The sequence below is a fragment of the Mirounga leonina genome, unplaced genomic scaffold, assembly GCF_011800145.1.
Source record: "Mirounga leonina isolate KUSES-001 unplaced genomic scaffold, KU_Mleo_1.0 Mir_53, whole genome shotgun sequence".
Classification (NCBI taxonomy): Eukaryota; Metazoa; Chordata; class Mammalia; order Carnivora; family Phocidae; genus Mirounga; species Mirounga leonina.
In genome coordinates this window covers 100,296,270-100,318,012 of record NW_023270807.1, presented here as the reverse complement: position 1 = coordinate 100,318,012, position 21,743 = coordinate 100,296,270, and the positions used below count along the sequence as shown (strand labels likewise).

At 43.0% G+C, this 21,743-nt stretch overlaps 1 protein-coding gene across 2 annotated transcripts; it reads right to left on the bottom strand.

Moving 5' to 3' along the window:
• Positions 1–2,079: 2,079 nt before the first annotated feature.
• IYD (iodotyrosine deiodinase) lies at positions 2,080–20,418 on the bottom strand. 2 transcript variants are annotated; one of them, XM_034991659.1, is made up of 5 exons: positions 20,232–20,418; positions 11,094–11,285; positions 8,378–8,537; positions 4,544–4,700; positions 2,080–2,586 (listed from the first exon to the last, which is right to left on the bottom strand). In XM_034991659.1, the coding sequence occupies exons 1-5, from the start codon at positions 20,413–20,415 to the stop codon at positions 2,404–2,406; spliced, it is 876 nt and encodes a 291-aa protein (XP_034847550.1). In that variant the 5' UTR covers positions 20,416–20,418; the 3' UTR covers positions 2,080–2,403. The 2 variants fall into 2 exon arrangements, with proteins under 2 accessions (XP_034847550.1, XP_034847551.1); XM_034991660.1 differs by lacking the exon at positions 20,232–20,418 and having other exon boundaries at positions 2,404–2,586; positions 11,162–11,285.
• Between the last annotated feature and the right edge of the window lie 1,325 nt (positions 20,419–21,743).

The window sequence follows — 21,743 nt, the reverse complement described above, 5'->3', positions numbered from 1 at the left end:
CGATTAACACATATTTTGTGCGCTCTATGTTTTATACACCATATTCTTCCAATAAATCGAGCTAGAGAAAAGAAAATGTCATTCAGAAAATCGTAAGGAAGAGAACATACGTTGATAGCACTGTCCTGTACTTATCTAAAAAAAATCCGTGTTGCTCAAGGGTCGACTGTAATTCCATCCCCCAAAGAGAACGCTGGCTGTCAAGCTTCCTGAATCTATGTCTTTGCACATTTGTTCAGCATCTATGAGAAACAGGGCTGTGTTTCGGGGCGCAGGGATCTGGAAGGTGGGCAGGCCTTGGCAACCTGTTGCTGGAGGGCTCCTGACTCACGTGGCTGGGCTCTCTCTTTCCTCTCGAGTGACTCTATACTTGAACATGGTACTCGGACTCCCACCTGTGGCCATTTTCCCTCTTCACCCCACTCCCCGGAGGCAAGATTCCCTTGTAAACCTCAGCCCCCCCTTAGCAGACTGAACTAAAACTAGCACACAACTCTGGGCTCAACTAGTTTCAAAACATAAGAAACAGAAGTTTATCAGTATAACTTCAATTTCATTGCATCGTAACGCCAAAGTGTATTTATTATTCTGATACTTGGAACTCTCAGAATATCTTTTTCCTACTAAAAACCATCTGAAATATAATGGTTAGGCTCCCATTCCAGCCCATTTAAGTCTTTAACAATGTAGTTAAAACAATGCTCATTTACAATAAAGAGTACAGGACAAATGCCTGTCACAATCCTAATTATTTTTTTTTAAAGATTTTATTTATTTATTCACGAGAGACAGAGAGAGAGAGAGAGAGAAGCAGAGGGAGAAACAGGCTCCCAAGGAGCAGGGAGCCCAATGTGGGACTCGATCCCAGGACCCTGGGATCATGACCTGAGCCAAAGGCAGACGCTTAACCATCTGAGCCACCCAGGCGCCCAATACTAATTATTTTTTTAAAAAAGAATAGAAACAAAATGTAAGAAATGTAAGAAAAATGTAAAGAAAAATGTTAAAATGTAAGAAAAAGTTTAAAAGCATGTTTAGAGAAAAACGAAACTATAGATGGGAGATTTTGGAGATTCTAAAGGAAACTTCTAGATCCTTCAAAGGACTTCAGAAGTGGTTGAGGGCACAGGTTCTTGTAATAACTAATTATATTTTATATTTTATATTTTAAAGGGAAAAAAATGTCCTCCTTTTCTCTAGTACAGATTCGTCACCAACTCTGACTTATCAAAAATACTAAGGGCTTTTCCTAAGTTGTGTGACTCACAAGAGGGATGAGAAGAGGCAGGAGAGATTTTTCTTGAGGAAGCTGAGTAAGAATACAGAAAAAGGGTGACAGAAGGGTTACAGAGGCCAGTGGGGATGCTGGATGAGAACTGATCTGAGCTATGAGTGTGTACAGCACCCCGGGAAGGGAAGGCAGAATGATGGGCGAAAGATGAGGTCTGGCATTCCCAACCTAACACCTCCTACCCTGTAAGTCCCAAACCACTTGACTTGCCACCTGGAGAAAAGGGATAAGTCTTCTGTGGGCTGGAGTAGAAAAGAAGGGAGACACCGTGAGCGCTATGTATGGAAAACTGTTCTCTTTAGGAAAAAGAAAACAAGCCCTGATTTGTAGTATCCATCGATTGCAGGGGTGTAAATACTCCCACCATGGGCGATCTCCAACCACAAATAGTTTAACAACAGGCTCACAAAATTCCTGAATATTTAACAATCTGCTTCCACAAGCTGGTGTGAGCCAACTCCAACACACCACTGGATGATGCAACTAACCCTTCACACGCTCAGACGGTTACGGGTCAGAGTCACCTGCTCAAGCATGCACTCCTCTGTTCTGTGATGGTGATGTTTGAAGTATTTTGACAGTTACTTATTAAAAAAGGGCAGGATATCCATGAAGTTCAGTAAAAGAGTAAATCTCAAAAGGACATCCTGGTCTAAAAGCCACCAGAAATCAGAAGGCAGAGGCTATATGATTAGTCTAAATTTAAATTCAAGAATGGTCACATAGCCGAGTTCTCGGGCTACATTAAACATTCTGATGACTCTTTCCTATCTACCAGCTTTTAAAATGTAAAAGAAAAAAATCACCAGTGACTTTTCTGGAACAATTTTAAAAACTTAAAAACCAGGGCCTGTTTTCTGTAAAAGGTTAATGTATTTCCAGAGTGGATGAGACATGGAAGTACCCAGTGCCCTCTTATGGTTTACGTTCACCTAATCACACTATGGGGAGCAGGGCTTCTCAGACTCCAAGGGCCTGGTGACGTAGAAAGTTTCTTGAGTGGAGTGGAGCGCTGGGGAGACCTAACACCCATGGAAAAAGCAACCTGCACACCCAAGAGGGACCAGAGTGGACCAGGCCATCGTCTGTCAGCATTCCTGATGGGCTCCTGCCTACACGATCACCATGATCTGATCCAGAGGTTTCCGTGTGAGGTTGGGCACTGTGGCCTCTTTGCTGGGGTACCCCACCGGGAGCAGCATCAGCAGCTTTTCATTTGTGGGGCGACCCAGGAGCGCCCTCAGTCGGGGGCCACAGTTGAGAGGAGTGGTAGTGACAGTCACCAGGCCCGCATTCTACAACAGGAGGGGAGAGAATACGTTGGCAAGTCAGTAGGCGAAGAAGTCACGACTTTTCCTGTAGCCTGGGGACATTTTGGTCCCTATGAGGCCTGCTTGTCCTGCCCTTTCCCTGAAGCTGGGCACCCCGGGCAATTGGATCTTGAACCTTACCTGCTCTCCTCAATCTCCCAGTCCCCACATTCTTTTGACCAAACGGTGAGAGGCTTCTTGAAGAAGAAAAATACTAGTCTTATTTTTCACCAATGGTTAAGAAATAGGAATGGTTATTTCATGGAAGGAAATGTAGGGAATCCAAATACACCAAAGGAGTGGCCCCACAACCAGGGAGTTCCTATGCTTATAAAGTCAACAATGAAGGCAGAGTATCATCCCCAGCTGAAAATACCTATGTCCAATCACAGAAGACCCAGGGGCCTGGGGATCCATTGGAAGTAGAGGAATTACTCCCATCAACTTCTCCCCAAGCCCCTCCAGATAATAAACACCTAGTAAAAATCATGTGCACCTTTAAGATGCCTCCCAAGCCGACTATCTCCATCTCCCTACTTTCTCAACCGGAGGGTCGCTGCTAAGCCTGAGCCAGGCAGAAGTTCTGGAACTGACTTTGAGAGTCGTAAAGGAGAGGCTCTTTGGCCTGGTCGTCATTATGGGATCTGTGCAGGTGGGGGTTTCAGGAAGATTCCGCTTTCCTCCCTCACAAATAGGACCTACACTCAGAATTAGGCCTGAGGCGACGCTAGAGGGCAGCAAACTCAACACTAATGTGACGGGGCTGCCGACTCAGAGCTTGGGAAAACCTCTGTGAACTCTGCACTTCTTCCAGCACCCTAAGATGAATGAACGATGGGGCCATATGGTCCGACCTTGCACATCACTTCCTCTATTTAACTGCTCACAGAATCAGGAAGGAAATAAGACGTCACCTCCTCGAGGCCAACTTTTCAAGTAATCTAAAAGCAGTGTTCTCTTTTGTGTAACACTGACTGTATTTTGCAAGGTGTTTTTGGCATACACGTTTTTCTTGAAGAAGCATGTAGGCTTTTAGAATCGACTGTCCCTTGAAGGTATGATCACTCGCTCTTATGATCTTGTTTGCTTCATTTGCTTTATGTGTTTCCTGTCTCTCCACCAATGGACCCCAGTTCCCAGCAGAATGCACACACAGTTCACAAGGCAGCTATCCCTGGCACTCGCCCCGGGGCCTGTCACATAGAAGGAGCTCAGAAACTATAGGTTGAGTGAATGAACTGAATCATGTAAAAAGTGTACCTCAAGGGCTCCTGGGTGGCTCAGTTGGTTAAGCGACTGCCTTCGGCTCAGGTCATGATCCTGGAGTCCCGGGATCGAGTCCCGCATCGGGCTCCCTGCTCGGCAGGGAGTCTGCTTCTCCCTCTGACCCTCCTCCCTCTCATGCTCTTTCTCTCTCATTCTCTCTGTCTCAAATAAATTAAAAAAAAAAAAAGTGTACCTCAATCCTGCTCTATTTCCTGCTTAACATCGCTCCAGCTACTACATAGATGGGATTTTTTACAGCACATAGACACCTTTCTCATGCAATACGATGGCAATTCGACTTTCCAGAAAGAGCTCTATGATAGAGTCCTCTTTAGGGCTTTGTAATTCCACTGCCTCAGACAACAGTGAGCACAGCTAGGCAGTGTGTCCGCCAAAACTCTGGAAGCTTCCTGTCGTTACAGATGAAGGCAAATCCAGTGACCGTTTTTCTGAGCCTGAGTGAGGTTGCAAGTGAATTTCTGGAAGAATTCCAGTTTGTTGCACCATTAGACTCACCTATCCAGGTTTCCAGGGTGACTTTTTACATCAGAGCTGCCTTACTTAGGAATTCAACTTTAGATCAACAACTTCCAGATGTCTGAAATGTGTGAATAAGGCCACTGTTTGGCCCTCGGGTATTGCTTCTCTCTTGGGGCAGGGTGGGAGGGTAACATACCTGCAGAGCGGCCAGGAGGATGCCGCAAGCAATGGAAACACTGATCTCATTGTAGTAGTGGACCTTTCTTTTGCCATTTGCAGCAAAACCATGTACTTGTTTGAAAATCAGAATCAGAACGGGAGCTGTGTCCAAGTACTCCTTAATCCAATTGGTTCTGAAGGGAAAAAAAGATAATCCAGAGACTATTTGCTCTTAATGATTTTTTTTCCTTTTTTACAACATTAGCTTATTTATGTCTAAAACAAAAGCATTTTCTTGGGGCGCCTGGGTGGCTCAGTCAGTTGAGCGTCAACTCTTGGTTTCGGCTCAGATCATGATCTCGGGGTCCTGGGATCAAACCCCACGATGGTCTTTGTGCTCAGGGGGTGGGGGGTGAGTCTGGTTGAGGATTTCTCTCCCTCTCCCTCTGCCCCTACCCCCCCTAAAATAAATAAATAAATCTTTACAAAAAATAAAATTAAAGAATTTTCTTGTATTTTATATTTCAATATTGAAAAAGAGCAGAATTTTTGTTTGTGTCCTATCATATTTTTCTGTCCAGGGTCATTTAATCCAATAAACCTGTGTTCATACGGGTATAGTATGGCAAGGCACATGAAATGCTGAAAGATACAAAGATGGATCCTATAACCCAGAGGGCAATATGTAAAATTTGGCAAACAAAAACATGGCATGTGGAATTAAAGAAATGTAAGTCAAGTGCAGTAGGAGTCCTCCAAATGAAGTGTTGATAATTTTGAATAAGCAGATTAGAAGAACTTTTCCAAACTTTCCCTTGAGGTGGGACACTGAGGACCGAATGGAAGGGGGGCACTGGAGAGGGCATCCTAGTGAGTTGATGAGTAAAGGCAGATTCAGGACAGAGGATGCTTAACAGGCCAGGGAGTTTTCAGAAGCCTGGTAGCCTGGAGGATGGGGTGCATGGTAAAGCATGGGCGGGCTGCCCCATACTTCATTTGGTAGGTAATGGAACGTGACCACAAGCTTCTGAGCAGAAGCATCATGTGATCAGGTCCATTTCTGAAAGAGGCAGATTGATGTGGGCAAGGGACCAGGAGAATTTGGGGAGGTGTAGAGGCTGGAACTGATAGGTCCGGTACAGGAGCAAAGGAAAAGGGTGATGGTGAGGTTTAACCAAAATCACAGGGGCAGAGGTAGTAATGCTATCAGCCCAGTTGTGGAGAAAAGGAAGAGATCTTTGTGGGAGTGGGAGATAATTCATATGAGGTATCAATATTAACTTTCAATTTTTGCTTTCCAGCTATGGAGCATATCTTTCTCTATTCCATTATCCTATCCCATACATTTGGCAAAAGTTTTATTCCAGCACAGATACTCAAAGTAGTATTCATGCAATGCTGTATATTAGAATTTTTTTTAGGATACAGATACATTAGGTCATTAATTAACAAGAGATGATTTCATTTTAAGCCTAGTTATTCTTTACTGTTTTAAAACATACTAAACTCACTTGTGCAGTTTTCTATGGTTCCTCTTGCACTCTTAACTTCTACAGGTTACACTTCCAAAGCTACCTTACCATGCTTCAATCAGCTTACAGCTTCTCTGCCTTTTGGCTAAGATCAAGGGTAGAACCATGCTTCAATCAGTCACATTGGGCTATTATCAATCCTTTTCTCCTTACAAACGGGGAGAATGTTTATTGTTTACAAAGAGGGTAAATTCTGGAGCCAACGAGTTTTGCCATGTTGGGCAACCTCCTGAATTTCCCATGTTTCAGTTCCTACATATGTAAAGGGCACTATTAGACACTCACCCCATACAACTACTGTGAGGGTGAGATCAGTCAAATAGATGAAGTACCTAGAAAAGTACCTAACCTAGCACACTGCTATGTGTGTGTTAGTATTATTACTACTAATATGATTTTACAATGAATAATTAAAAAAATATTTTAATGCAAGATGAAGATTAAGCAGTTTACCTTCGTTCAAAGGCAGATTAGCAATTTTCAATGATTTTTGTACTTTTTTTTTTTTTGCCTAGACATACATTAGTATCTAATATTTCTGGTTTGTTCAATTTTACAAGAATTTATTATGACATCACATTAAAGCTAATAAAAACACAGCAACAAGACCTATTAAGAGAAGGACAAGTAGCACCTTCTGCCTGGGGTGGAGGGCTGAAACCCACAAACAGAAAAATATAAGGTTTGAAAAGTAGGTTGGACCCAGGTTGTATATTGAGTCTTTAATGACAGCTATGGGTTTCAAAGTGGACTCCAACAGGATGTCAGGACATATGCTCATTTGCAATTCAATTCAACAAACATTTATTCAATTACCTACCATGCATCAGCACTATGCTAAATGATATAATGTGACATTTTAAATCTGGACCCCTAGAGTTTTTATATATATGTGTGTGTGTACGTATTGCCTTCAGAGAAAGTCTATAAGCTTTCTAAAATATGGCCTATAACATGAGAAGAAAAGTAAACCAATAATTAAAATGCTATGTGATAAAATGGCCATTTTAGATGCACAGAAGTTGTATATTAGGTGCTTAGAGCACAGAGATGAGAGAGTGACTAATTCTGCCTTTGTTGGAGAGAGTGCCAGGGCCCTGCAGCATCTTGTGGGCACTGTGCATGCAAAGAGCAGGACATCTAAGGGTAGGAACTCAACTTAACTTTTACCCATCCCATTTTTTCCCCATGAATTTGCAATAAGATTTTTATATTTATTATTAATATCCTGCACTAGTTCCAGAGTATGGTAATAAGTTACAACTCCATAAGGCATCAATTTAATAGGGTTTAAATATCTTAGGCAAAATATGTCCTCTGGGGCCAAATAAATGAAACAGGAGCAGAGCCAAGAGGCCCTCTTCCCATCACCCAACCCTGACTACTGGATAAGCGGTCCCCCCCTTCTCCCCAAGGCTGCAATCTCATTTCCTTTCTTTCTTACAAGCTTGGGTCACACCAGGGTTTTGGATAACACCCCAGGACTGGCCACGGAAGGCCCACAGTTGAGAACCAGAGGTGTGAATACCTCTGTATTCCAAGTGCCAATGACGAGAGCAAGCTTCCCTTCTCTGAAGTAAGAACCAACATCTCTGCCCACTGTCCCTCCTCACGCTCAGCCTCAGGGCACCCCGGAGGGGAAAGGAAATGGCCTTTGTGGGGAGGGCAGTGTTTTGAGGACTCGGTAAGTGACAAGGCTAAGTCTAAACAATTGAAAGTCACTGTTTTAATGACAAAAGTGACTGAGAAGTTATGGAATGCATCTGAGATATTATGAAGGATGACCGGCCCTCAGTGGGGAAAGAGGACTCCACAAGTCACTGTTAGTTGCAGCTACTAGAGGAACTGACAACTTGCAGGACGTACCCTAATGCACAGAGGCACTGCATTAAATCTAGTTACAATGAGTTTCACCACACTTCCTTCCGGGAGATAAGGAAGCCCACACGGTGACTAATGCCTAATAGATATTACACTTGTATCTACTCTTACTAAGCATGTCCTAAAATTAAAGCCTGCTTAGTAAGATCACTTGGAAGATGGTATCACTTTAGCAAACGTAATTTACTTCAAAGTCCTGAGAAATATCTCACAGTCTTACATTCCAGATGGGAGAAAAGTGAAGTAAGTCTTCAATGTTTTATTTATTATTACTTGGGTCAAATCCCATTTACTTACCAAAGATGCATATGGCACTTACTAGGTGTCATTATTGTTCTACATGTTGGCAAATGTGCTTACATATTTAATTTTCATAATGAAGTAAATCCTAGACATTCCCATTTTACAGATGAGAAAACCAAGCACAGAGAGATTAATAACTCCATCAACTTTTGTACCTCAGCTTCTTCAGGTCTGTAACCCATTGGTGTCCCATCCTTTTCAAGTAGTTTACTTCCTCCTCCTCCTCAATGATCTCCCGAATCTTGTGCTTCATGTTCATGTCCTTCACAACCACAAAGGTCCAGGGCTCCGTGTGGGCCCCACTTGGGGCAGTTCCTATCATCCAGTAAATTAAAATCAGAAATTAAAACACAGGAAAATGCGAGAATGTTCATTAAGAATAAATATAATAGGGGCTCATGGGTGGCTCAGTCAGTTGAGCGTCTGCCTTCAGCTCCGGTCATGATCCCAGGGTCCTGAGATCGGTCCCATATCGGGTTCCCTGCTCAGCGGGGAGTCTGCTTCTCCCTCTGTCCCCACCCAAGCTTGTGCTCTCTCTCTCACTCGCTCTCTCTCAAATAAATAAAATCTTTTTTTTGTTGAAGATTTTATTTATTTATTTGACAGAGAGAGACACAGCGAGAGAGGGAACACAAGCAGGGGGAGTGGGAGAGGGAGAAGCAAGCTTCCTGCGAGCAGGGAGCCCAATGCGGGGCTCGATCCCAGGACCCTGAGATCACAACCTGAGCTGAAGGCAGACGCTTAATGACTGAGCCACCCAGGCACCCCTAAATAAAATCTTTTAAAAAAAGAATAAATATAATAACTCCTACTTGCTCAAAATGAAGTTAGATCACCTGGCAAATGAAGTTCTTGGCCGCAGACGCTGGTATGTTGCTGCCACTCCGTTTCATTCTGCATCACTTTAGGGGCAACAGACCAGCTAACTGAGGTCAAGACCAGTGGTTCTAGGGCTATGGGAATTTATCATCACTTCTATAATTATGTGGGGGAGAACGTTCCTAAATAACTGTACCATGGCCATTAAGGGAACCCAGAAGGGAAGTTCTGACAGCCCAAATTCTCCAAGATTGTGTTTCGTTTTGATATTCTTGAAAAAGGATAAAGTCACGAAGCTAACTGAAAATGATAAAAATTTAAATGGTAAAATGGCTTTTAAACACTTATGAAATGTCACTGAAGCATCTGACTCTTGATTTCGGCTCAGGTCTTGATCTCGGGGTCATGAGATCGAGTCCCACATCCAGCTCCACGCTAAGCTTGAGGTTCTCTCTCTCCCTCTGCTCCTCTCCCCACTCACTCTATCTCTCTCTCTCAAAACAAAAACAAAATTCACCTTTAAAAAATAAAAAAATAAAAATAAAATAAATAAATAAAACACTCATGAAAGGTAAAAAACAAACAAACCTATAAATGGTTTGGTACCTATATCAGAACTCTGAGTGTGGCACTGTGGGGTTTGTGGTCCTGCTGGGGACACATGAGATCTCCTGGCCCTGGATGCTCAGTACACATAAGTCTGTCTTCAGCTCTCATGGGCTATGGGAACCCTCAGCCCACACTTGGGTCAGTCCCAGTATAGTGGGACAAAGCTTCATAGTGCATCTCAGTGCCCAAGGAACTTGAATTCTCTTTCCAATTCCAACCAGGGCCAGCTTCTGATGCGAGTCACCCTGCTGTCCTAGAGATGGCCTGCTGTTCCTGGTGACAGACCACAGTGACCCATAGGTAGGATATTTCAGAAGGAACTATTCCTTTTCCCTAGTGAGTAACCTAATGACATAATCTCTACACCAGCGGGGTCAGGACTGCCTGCTTGATGGGGCTCTTGTTTGCCTCCCACCACTCCCTGTGGTTGAGAGAGCATGACTGGATTGTGAGATGCAAGTCAAAAGCTAAACACAAAGCCCACATTTCTGAACAGAGTGATTCCAGTTCCGTTGGTACCTATGTTGTCTGTCCACTAAATATTTGTGTCACTACACATAAGAAATAAATTGTTCCCTAATGTTTTCGATTATGCTAAATTTATCTGCACATGATATGTATACACACACACACACATATATATGGATACAGGTATATACACAGAAGGAACTTAGGGACTGCTATAGTTAAATAAAAAACTAGCCAGTGCATTTGTATTCTTAACTGAAATAAAATGCTTTACTCTTGCTTCCTTTCAACTTGAGCAATGGATTCACAATGGCCATGTAATACTTTTTGCAAATGAACTTAATATGATTTCTATAAGAATAATACTCCAATACTCTAATAAGAATCAAATGGGGGATTTTTCTTACATCTCCTCCCCCCTTTTTCTTTAATTCTTTTATTTGCCTTCATGGAGATATCAATCTATGTTGAAAATGGGTTTGCTTTGCTGTGGTTTACTTTGCAAATTCATATAGGTAAATGTTGCTAGTTCATTAGAGAACGGTAGTAGAGCACTATGGTGTGTAATATAAAAAATTTGGTTCCAAAAAGAAATGCATAAATGTGAGTGAGTGTGTGTGTGTGTGTGTGCGCACGCGTGCGTGCATGTGTTTCAAGAGGAGGGGAAAATAAGGGCATGTTTCTCTTCCAGTGTATAATAGTATGTTCAGAAATTTTAAATTTTAATAAAAGATCATAATATTCAGTAATTTCAGAAGTCTCAAACTGTTGTTACATCGGCTCCCAGGAAGTTTGTAACAGTCAAGAGTTTGTAGAAAGTGGAAATCATTATGTTTCTGGTAGCCAGTCAACAGCTGGGTAAGACTTCAGAGATAAATGTTCACTCTGGGCTTTATTCACTGTGTTTGAAATTTATTGCTGTAGTATTGTCACTTACAGCTGACATTCTCAAAGACACAATGTACCATTACAAACCTGCTGCTTTGATGACATTATCAATGACTTCTATAGGGACTTGCTCATTACTTAAGAATCTGACAGACCGTCTTTTATTGAGAAGTTCATAAAATTCCTGGGATCGCTTAACCATTTCCTTTTCAGGATACCGGGTGTGGGAGAATGGAATATGTTCAACATTTTCCTCTGAGTCTTGCCAGTCATCAGCATCTGCAAATATGAACAAGAAAGGCAGCAAATTAAATTATCTCTCTTGGTCAGGAAGGGGAGCAGAATATGCCACCCCAAAATATGCCTTTTTGGCATAAGGATCACATTGAGCTGATAATTTTTAAGAAACCAGACACAAGAGAAGTTCTGAAAACCAGAGTAAAAGTTACCTTTTTGTAAGGAACATTTATTTTTATAGAGGATATCTCCATTCCTAAGCCCTCTCTGTACCAAGAAGAAAAGGATGATTCTCACAAGAAATTCTTATCAATGGAGAAGGTGGACTTAAATATGCACAACAAGCTTACCCTTGTTTAAAACACTGTGCTCTTCTTGATAACCTCTCATAACTGGATCCTCCTCCCCCAACATCTTTCTTTTGTTTTTAGTTGAAGATGGTAATTAAGGTGGTGGCTTGGGCCATTTCAGGGACTTACTCAATTTTCCTGGATCTGTCCCATGTATACAGGAGGTATACATGTTATTAAGCTCTTTTTTTTCTCTCTCTCTTCTTAATCTGTCTTTTATTATGGGATTGGGGTGGGGGGGCTGTCTCAGCCAAGAAGCTAAAAGGGTAGAGGGAAAATTATTTTTCCTCCCCTACAGTCATAAGGTGGCCAACAGGGAGAAGGAAATAAAGTTCTCAAAAATGTCTGCAAGATTATCATTTCAAAAGCATCAGGGAAAATGAAAAGAATGAGTCCACAGAATCCTGAACTCTGATCTTGACTATTGGCTATCCAAGTTTCACACTGGTTAAAAATCAAGAAAAAGAAAATTTTACCTACACAAAGATGAAGAATGAAAATTTCTATTAATGGTGAACTGGTGTATTTGAAACAATATCCCACTAGCTGGAAACTACTAAGATCATGAGATAAAGTATCTTTAAAGTCTTCTAAAAAATCAACGAATTGCTGACAACATAGTAAGAAATTCCTAGGCCAAAACTGAAGGGGAATATGAGCCTGCAGAGGCAAGTAAGCAAAGAAGCCACATTTCCTTTGATAGGATTTGCCAATCTCTACATATTTGAATTTTTATTTTTATATTTTCAGGGGTTGTGGGGAACAAGAATCAAAGCCCAGACCCACACACAGTGAGAAGGCTAATAAACTGGGACCCCAAGATTACATCCTTAAAGAAAGCATGGATTATAAATATAACAGCCCCCAAGGGGTTATACCATTTGGTGGGCCCTGCCTCAAACTTGAATTAGGTGATCCTGCCTGAAAATACCTCCATTGCCTAACAGAAGCAAATGCCAATATACAAAAAATTTAACTACAGTTACTTGCAACCCACCAAATATAATCAATCATAAAAAGAAAACATTTTGAGCAAGAAACAACAGAGTTGATATTTAAAAACGTCTCCAAATATTGGAATTATCAGACTCAAAAGATAAAACAATTTTGATTACTAGGTTTAGAGGGAAAAAAACACAAACTTATATAAATCTGTAGGGTACAGGAAAAGATAAAGGTGACATAGAAAATATGAAAAAATAAACTTCTAGAACTGAAAAATAAAGTAATAGAATTAAGAACTTAATTTATGGATTTAAAGCAGGATATACATACCTAAAGAAAAAATTAGTGAACAGGAAGATAACTCAGAAGAAAATATCTGGAATGGAGCAAGGAAAAAGCAACATATAAGCAACATAAAACAAAGAGTAAGAAAAAACACAACAGGGTAAGGTGTATATTGGAGGGAGACAAAAGTGAAGGAGGAAGAACCATCGAGAAACCACTGCAATAGCCAGGGTGGGATAATGTTGGCCCAGACTAGGTGTGCAACAAAAGAATGACAAATTCTTGGAGACACAAATGATGAGACCTGCTGAAGTGTGTGGCTGGAGTGGTGGGAGAGAGGGACTAAGGATGAGACCCAGGTGGTGGGCTTTAGCACCTGGGGAGACCATGGGACCATCTACTGAGATAGAGGATGAGCAATGAACCATCTGGGGGAAGTAGAGGTAGGGATCACCAGTCCATCACATTTGAGATGCCTGTGAGTTGTTCAAGCAGAGATGTCTCGTATGAAAGTAAAAGTCTGAGTCCAGAAGGTGGGATGTCACTTTGGGTACCCTCACACAAAGAAGAGAATGACAACAGGAACAGAATGAAGAGAGCAAGAGGATCCAGTGCCTGGCCCTGAGGGTCTGGAACATTCCAGGCAGAATTCAGGTAGAGGATTAACTTTCTCCTTCACTCACATGCACATACTTCACTCCTAGGTCTCTGAAGAATGGGGAGGGGGAAGGCAAGTGGGAATGACTGAAAACCTCAATGGCAATACCGTGTTGGCAAGTACCATGGTTTGTTCATCGCTGTTAGTGAGAAAATTCCTTATACATTTTACTAGCCAGGGAAGTTTGGGCCCAAACTGTACACATTTAATGAGAAGGCCAAGTTACTCAGTTAAAAGGAAGTGGGTGTGATCGGGGAGTGGCAGCAAACACTATCAGCTTTCTAGTGATCAATTCTGAACCAAAGCCAGGTGTCTTCAGTATCAACCCTGAACTTATTAAATGTGTCAATAAAGACTTTCAACACCAGTGATAACTTCTATATCATTTGTTATGAAGTCTGACAGCCTCTGTCCTTAGTAGGTGGTGAATGAGCAAATGCAGGAAATGCCTCATTAACTGTTTGAAGGGTAAGTTACCAACTCTTAATATCCATTCAGCATTTGTATAAGCTGAAGGCAGCCTAGGTGCATGACTCGGCAGTTTCTGCAGCTTCTAAAGTCCAAGGTAAGCGTTCTCACTGTAGCAGAATGAAGCGGCTACTGCCTGAACATTATCAGTGAGCAGGGCGGACAAATGGCCTGCCCAATGCTAGGTTGGATTCTCCTGAAAGGCTTGCTCCAGGAAGAGCAGAAGGTCTGCATCTTGCCTGGGGAAAGGGGGAAGGCAGAGCCAGACTTGGAGAGAAAGAACCCAGGGAACAGCAGGGCAGTGAACCGATACCAAAGGTCCTTTTCTCCTTCCCCTTGACCTCCTGACTGCTCCAGGAGGAAAGAGAACAGCCTCTATAAACTAGTCATTCTGCCTCCATGCTAGACGAGCCAAGCCACTCTAAGGGATTCATTCAAGCATAAAACCCATGTATTTCAAAACAAACGTGTACTATTATGGTCCAGTTTTTGCTATAAATCTGTGCTGCCACATTTGGGATTTGCTATTGGCACCAAGAACAACTCTCCTTTTATCATTGCTTTATTTTATTTTATTTTTTTTAAGATTTTATTTATTTATTTAACAGAGAGAGAGAGAAGGAACACAAGCAGGGGGAATAGCAGAGGGAGAGGGAGAAGCAGGCTTCCCGCAGAGCAAGGAGCCCAATGCGGGGCTCGATCCCAGGACCCCAGGATCATGACCTGAGCCGAAGGCAGACGCTTAACCGACTGAGCCACCCAGGCACCCCTTATCATTGCTTTAATGCCAAGGAACCCTAAACTGCACCATAATTAGGTTTCACAGCCAGGAAGTTCTAGGCCACGTGTATTCTCTAATGTTTAACACAAAGGTGGGTTTTTTTTTCACTGCATCTCTATAGAAGTTGCTTTTGTGTTTTTGCAGTTCTATTTCAAAAATCTTTGCAAATGAGCCAAATTTTCTAGCTATGAAGCTAAAAGGCCAATTTGTGTCATGTCATCCTTGTTCCCTCCTCGGAATTTTGGGGAATGTGGAGGAGCAATATTAATAAGGCTGAGGGTGATGCAGCTTTTGCAGGAGACAGATTCTGAAGGTGGGGATGGAACAAGGTCAGGGCTCAACCCCTGCCCTGAGGACACCTCCTTCCCACCTACCTCAGCCCTCACTCTGTTTCCACCTGGGCCTGTCAGTCATTTGACTCACTGCAGTATATTTCACTAGCAGCTCCTGAGGTGTGTGGGGGCTGGGGAGTTTGGGGGGAGTTCAGATGGAAAGTTCTTGAATAGAGTAATGCTATTGTAGTGGCTCAGGGCAGGCTGCCCCAAAAGGTGCCACCATGGCATATCGATTATTTTGAACGGAAGCTACTTGGGAAATAGCTGGTACAAGAAAGACACTCTGGCCCTCCCCTGTCCCCCTGAAAGCAGGAAATAAATCTCTCATGAAAGGTACTCTCCCTGTACTAGAAAGTAGAGAGAGACCCTTATCACCAGAGACAGGGACTTTAGAGCCAAAAAAAGCTGTATAAACAAATCTTGTTACTTTTTACTAATCTACTACCTCAGCCCAAATTCTGTTTAGAATTCCTTCCTAATTGAAACTCTCGAGCATTTTTTTCTTTGTCCTATCAACTCCTCACAAACTTATTGTCTCTGTCTAGAATGTATAAAATCTGCCTGCCTTGGTCATTTCTTTGGGTCTCAATTTTATTATTGGGTCTCTGTGCACATGTAATTAATTGTGTTTTTTTCTTCTATTAATCTGTCTCATGTCAATTTAATTCCTAGACCAGCTTGAAGAATCTTGAAGGGTAGAGAGAAATTTTTCTTCCCCAGTGCTATCCTGAATGAATTTGACAGAATTTCTTTCTGAGCCCCATCATCTCTTGTGTTATCTGGAGTGCCCTTCCCTGCTCCTCCCCCCAACCCTGTGTTGATCCTTACTTTCCCCTAGGACCCACCCAGACTTGATCTCAAAGATAATGCCTCCATTCAAGTCCTTTCCCTTTGCTAATTTTCTCTCATCTGAGTTTATGGGTCCTTTGCCCTAAAATTTTAAGGCCTTATAAGAGTCTTGGTAAACCAACCTCTTAAAATCAACCATGTAAAAGTATTAATGGCTGTGTGTATATGTGTGTTTGTGTGTGTGTGTCAAAGGATAATGAAATAAAAAGACAAAGCCAGATTTATTGCTTCCTATAGCAAAGGAGAGTGTCTGTGAACATAGTAAATGCTGTTGACCTTTTATAGCATTCTTGATAGTGGTGCGCTAATAAACCAGCTCTAGGAGGGGGTGGGGAAGCCTGACTTAATAGCACTTGCCAATTTCCATTGTGGCCTGACTTCAAGCTGATAATTCAAAAATGGCCCACAAAATTCCTGAATATTTAACAATTGGTACTTGCTTCTCCCATTGGCTAGTTATACAGCACACCACTTGGTTGGGAAGCTTGGAGTTCAGGGATTGATGGACTCCCAGAAATGTAGTAGGATTAATACCATCTATAGGGAGAATGTTACTTGTTTGAAACTGTTGTTGATTGGTTGGTACTGAAGTGAATTTATCCCTGATTGGCTGGCTTTCAGAAGCAAGAAACTGTCACTGATTGGTCTGCTTGCTAAGCTTTTACTGAGGTGAGTTGTCATTGATGTACTGAACAGATTTGAAACTGGTTCTGACAGCTGTTTATTATCTCAGTTACCTAAAAAGCTGTCCTTTCCCAAGTCTGTGGGAACATTTTAATTCTCAGGGGTTACCCACATTAGATGATTTTAACATAAGCCTTTTTTTTTTTTTAATGGCCAACCACAAACCTTGAGGATGTTTATTATCCCTACATATATATACAAATATATCATACATATACATATATACATATATATGCACACAGGGATGTATTAATTTGTGTGTGAAATTTATAAAATCATATACATACACATACATGCATATCTATGTACATATATCTACCCTTATCACTGAGCACTTTTCTAACACATGGTTTTCCCTTGCTTCTGTCCCCCACTGCCTTTCCTGCCTTCCATTGGTATGATTGAGTTTTCTCCATTTTATCTTTTCTCACCTGGAAGTTACACAGTGTATTAGGTTAAACTATATGAAATTGCTAATACAAGCCTTTCTTAGTAGTGACTGGACAATCTGGGACAACCAAAATTTTAATTAGGACAATAGTTTTTGGATGGTCAGTAAAGCTAAGTGAAGACAAATTTCTACCAACATTAAAACAAACATATCTTGATGAGATGTGTTCCCTATATCTTTTTCTCTTATTTCCATTTCCATGAGCTTCCATGAATCAGGCCTGACTAGAGTATGTTTGTGCAGGATTTTTGCCTCATTTTAGGGAGACAATCTAAGGTTTTCTCTTTATCATTTCTCCTCCTTAGACCGCTGCTATAGTTAAGCAGGAAACTGAAAATACTAACAGAACACATGTTTGACCGTCCCCAAAGGAAGTCTGTGCCTGATGTCTAGTAAGCATGGCCACTCCGCACCCCTCCCCCATTCCGCAAGCCACCCACACACATGCTGATTCTCTGGTCTATGAACCTGGAGTAGGAATTCTTTGTGAGCCAAAGCTGGAGGAATTTGGATTGGTACATATTATTTTCCTTAACTCACACTAGAAGGGCCTAAATATTTTATTGCTTTGTCTCTTATAATTAACTTACAACATGGTTTGAATCTGGTATCCATTTGCTGTCATCAAAAGCTTCTCCATGTTGCTTCAGTAATGGAATCCTTTCTCTTATACCCCTTATTCCCCACCCCCTCCCCCGGTTTAGGCCCCTCTAAACCTGTAGTTGGTATTGGTACAGTGAATCCTCTCTTGGACTGTGTCCACCCTTCCAGGGGTTAGGAGCAGGGACTTGGGGGGCAGAGAAGCCCGGGTTTAAATGTTGCTTCTCACCGATCATCCATGTGATCTCAGCATCACTTAAGTGAACAACAAAAATTCCAACGAGAGACTGAACTGTAACATTCAGAGCAGAGGTGCCCATGGCTGCTGGGGAGGCCACTAAACGTTCAATTTATTCTTCTATGTGAGGAACAGAGAAAAAAGAGGCAGAGGATTTGGCAAGAATGAATAAGCACGCAGAGAACAGAACCAGACAGGGCCACACAGCTTGGTTCTGTGTTCCCAACCTTCAGGCCCAGCCCCTGGTCCCTGGTTCCCCACCAGCCTTACCAATCCCACTCGTATCCCCCAAACTCTTAAATTCCGGGGTCTTTCCTCAATGCACACTACCTCTGATCTCCTGGGGCATTTTTAAGCCTGCTGGTCTTCTGCTGCCTCTGTTCTAGGTTATTCTCCTAGTAGAAAGGCAGCCTAGCACCTGGTTGTGTATCTGGACTCCAGAACAGACTGCCTGGGTCCCGGCTCTACTACTAACTGCTTGGGCAGGTCACTTAGCATAGTTGAGCCCCAGTCTCCTTATCTGTAATGTGGGATAATAACAGTGCCCACCTTGCTGTGTTGACGTGAAGACTGAGTGGTTTACTATACATCAAATGTGATGCTGAGTGGACACAGCCAGTGTCTATAAGAGCCTGTCGTTGTCATTATCCTAGAGCTCCTTCCCCAGGTTGTCTTCTCCATGGTCCCTTTCTCCCATCACAGGCCCTCTTCTCTGCAGGTGTCCAGCTCTATACTAAGTCTTCTTGCCAGCAACATCCCCTTAGGGAATTCATCAGTTTTCCGAGTTTCAAGTATCACCCCATGCTGGTAAGCATCCAATCAATACCTGTGGATCCCTCACCTGGCCCGCCTTTCCCTGTCTGCTTAGTTATCTTCTCAAATCCAACACGTCTTTGTGGACGTTCAGCATCTTCTTTGTGGATCCTCCCTCCTCCCCCATGTATGATGGTGTCTTTCCACCTCTCCCTGCCTCCAGCTCTCATCCTCTCCTTTTCCGCATATCCAGTATATTACCAAACCCCGTTGTTCCTCCTTGAACTTTGCCCCAACTCACTCCTTCCTCTGTGTTCCCATGGCCACTTCTGCATTCCCATGGCCACCATCACCCAGGCCATCCTTACCAGGACAGACCATCACACAGCATCATAACGGATGTCCCTTTGTTCAGGAAAAGTGCTTCTCGACTTGCCATCTGGGTGGGATGTCCTTCAGTGAAAGAGCGAGAGGCAGGCCTGCTAAGAGGCTGCCTGGGCTTGAATCCTATGCGGTACATTTAGCATTGCTGGCTCCCAGCACTGAGTGCCTGCTGTATACCCCAGCCCCCAATCCTGAGATGAGAGCAACTCAGAACAGGTGTGCACAGACATGCACATAGGCACACCAACACCCCTCCACACCGTCCAGGTGGCCTCTTCCGGGGGCGGGGGCATCACGAGCCCAGCTGAGAATCACTGAGCCTCTTCCAAATTGAATCCATCCCACAAACCACAAACCCACCTCAGACGTACCTCAAATACTGATCACTCAAGCCTCCTCAGGAACCTCTCCCTTCCTGCCTGCTCCCTCACCGCCTCTTCATCTTAGGGTCAGCCATGACTGCTGGGCCCATGCTCACCACCCCAATTCACTTTCCCCCGTCCTCCCCGCCACTGCAGTCCTCCTGTCTTCTCAGCATCTTTCCCAGGGCTTCCATCCCTGCTCTTATGCTCTTTCTGCTCCTTTTGCCTGAGATGCCTCCTAACCATGACTACTCATGTCCTATTAATCGGCCAGGCCTAACTGTCCTTTCCCCGCACCCCCACCATGCCCCTATGCCTCCTTGAAACCCCTGATGATCAGTTTGGCCCTTCATTCCTCCCGAATTTTGCCTGTTTTTTGCCTTGTCCGCTGAATTGGACACCCAGCTTTGAGGACACAGCCAACTGGACTCTAACCCACAGGGCCTGGCACAAGGAAGGGTAGTGAGCGCCTGGACCCATGCCACTTTTTACATTTCCAAGTCTTTGATTCAGACCTGACCACTTCCCCCATGGCTACCAGCAGCCAGGATGTGCCCCTTCAGGAAGATTTTAACAGCCAGAACAGGATTGGGGTCAGGGAAAATGTCAACCCCTCAACAGCCCTTTGCTGACTCTTTATCCAGAAATCAAGGGGGGTTAGTGCCAGCAGGTGCCAAGCTGACCACCTGAGAGAAATGGTTTGTCTCTGTCACACACTAATTTGCACAGTAGAGGTAGCTGATGAAACTGTCCTGAGTGTTTCCTCCTCTCCCTAAGCCCTGCTATCTACTGGCGCTCATCAAAACAATGCAGAAGGTGGAAGCTAAGCAGCTTTGTATCCTTACCTTCTTCCACAGGGTGGAGGTCAGAGCTGTCTTTTAGGTCCTCATCCACCCAGGGACGGGCCTCGGCCCTGGCTCTCGTCTCCCCCTTCCTTCTCTCGATGTTTCCATCAGCATTTTTAAAGATCCAGGCAATCAAAATGCAGACAACTGCTACCAAGACTGGAGTCAGGCAAAACATGGTCATAAGACTGACTCTGAACGGGGCCCACTCTTCCCACTCGGTATTTAAACAAACAGAGCCAGGAATGACGAATGCTGGGGGATGGGATGTGGGAAGAGAGCGGTGTGCCGCCGTGGGAGGAACCAGGTGAACTCTCTGACTCTAGGAGGACTTTGCAAAGGAGCAAAGATCACGGCGTGTGCATTCAGGGTGTGTTGTGGGTTTGGTAATGCACAGGTGCATCCACTTTTTAAAATTGTGCTCAATCAATATATTCCTAGACAATAATTGCCGGGATCTGAGTAAACGCTTTAATGCACCAGATCTTGCTAACAGTGGTCCAAGGGGTTTGGTCTTCCTCCTGCATAACTTTCTCCAAGAGCAATGTGTCTTCAACTTGCCTGAAGCTAGGAATCACCCGGGGAACTTGTTTTTAAAAGAGGAGATGTCCAGGCACCAACTCAGATCTAGTGAAAGAAAATTTCTGGGGGAAAAGACCTGGTAATCTGCATTTTAAAAATAGCATATTTGTGAAACACTGCCGTGAGGCTTTGAATTTTTTTTAAATGAGGCCCGAGGCAACAGATAGAGCAAAGAAATTATCATATTTTGCATTAAAGAAAAACTTTTCAATCCAGGAAAAGTGATCCAAAATCATTAAAAATGACAGCTTGGTTAATTATATAACTTAGATAGGGTTTGTTTGTTTTTGTTTTTAAGCAGCTGTCTTAACATTTATTTAGCAAATGTTGGTTTGGGTCTCTATAACAAAAATACCATAGGTGAAGTGGCTTAGACAGAAATTTTTTTCTCACCATCCTTGAAGCTGGGAAGTCCAAGATCAAGATGGAGCCCAAGTTGGTTCCTAGTGAGGGTATTCTTCCTGATTTGAAGGTGGATGCTTTCTTCCTGTGTCCTCACATGGTAGAAAAGGGAGACCATCTCTCTCATGTCTCTTTTTACAGGGGCACTAATGTCACTCCTGAGGGTTCCACCCTCATGACCTCACAGAAACCTAAATAACTCCCAAAGACCCCGCCTCCTCATACCACCACATGGGGGGCAGGGTTAAAGCTTCAACATCTGAATTTAGGGGGGAAAACATAAACATCCAGTCTATAGCCAACTATGTATACTATGATACCACTGGAATAAAAACAGCAGAAAATACTACATATTTATATGTGCTTGTATATTCATAACATTTCATGAAGGATTATACCATAAATTTAAAACAGTGGTTATATCAGGACTTCTCTGTACTAGTTTTGCAATTTCTTTTTTTTTTTTTAAGATTTTATTTATTTATTTGACAGAGAGAGAGACACAGCGAGAGAGGGAACACAAGCAGG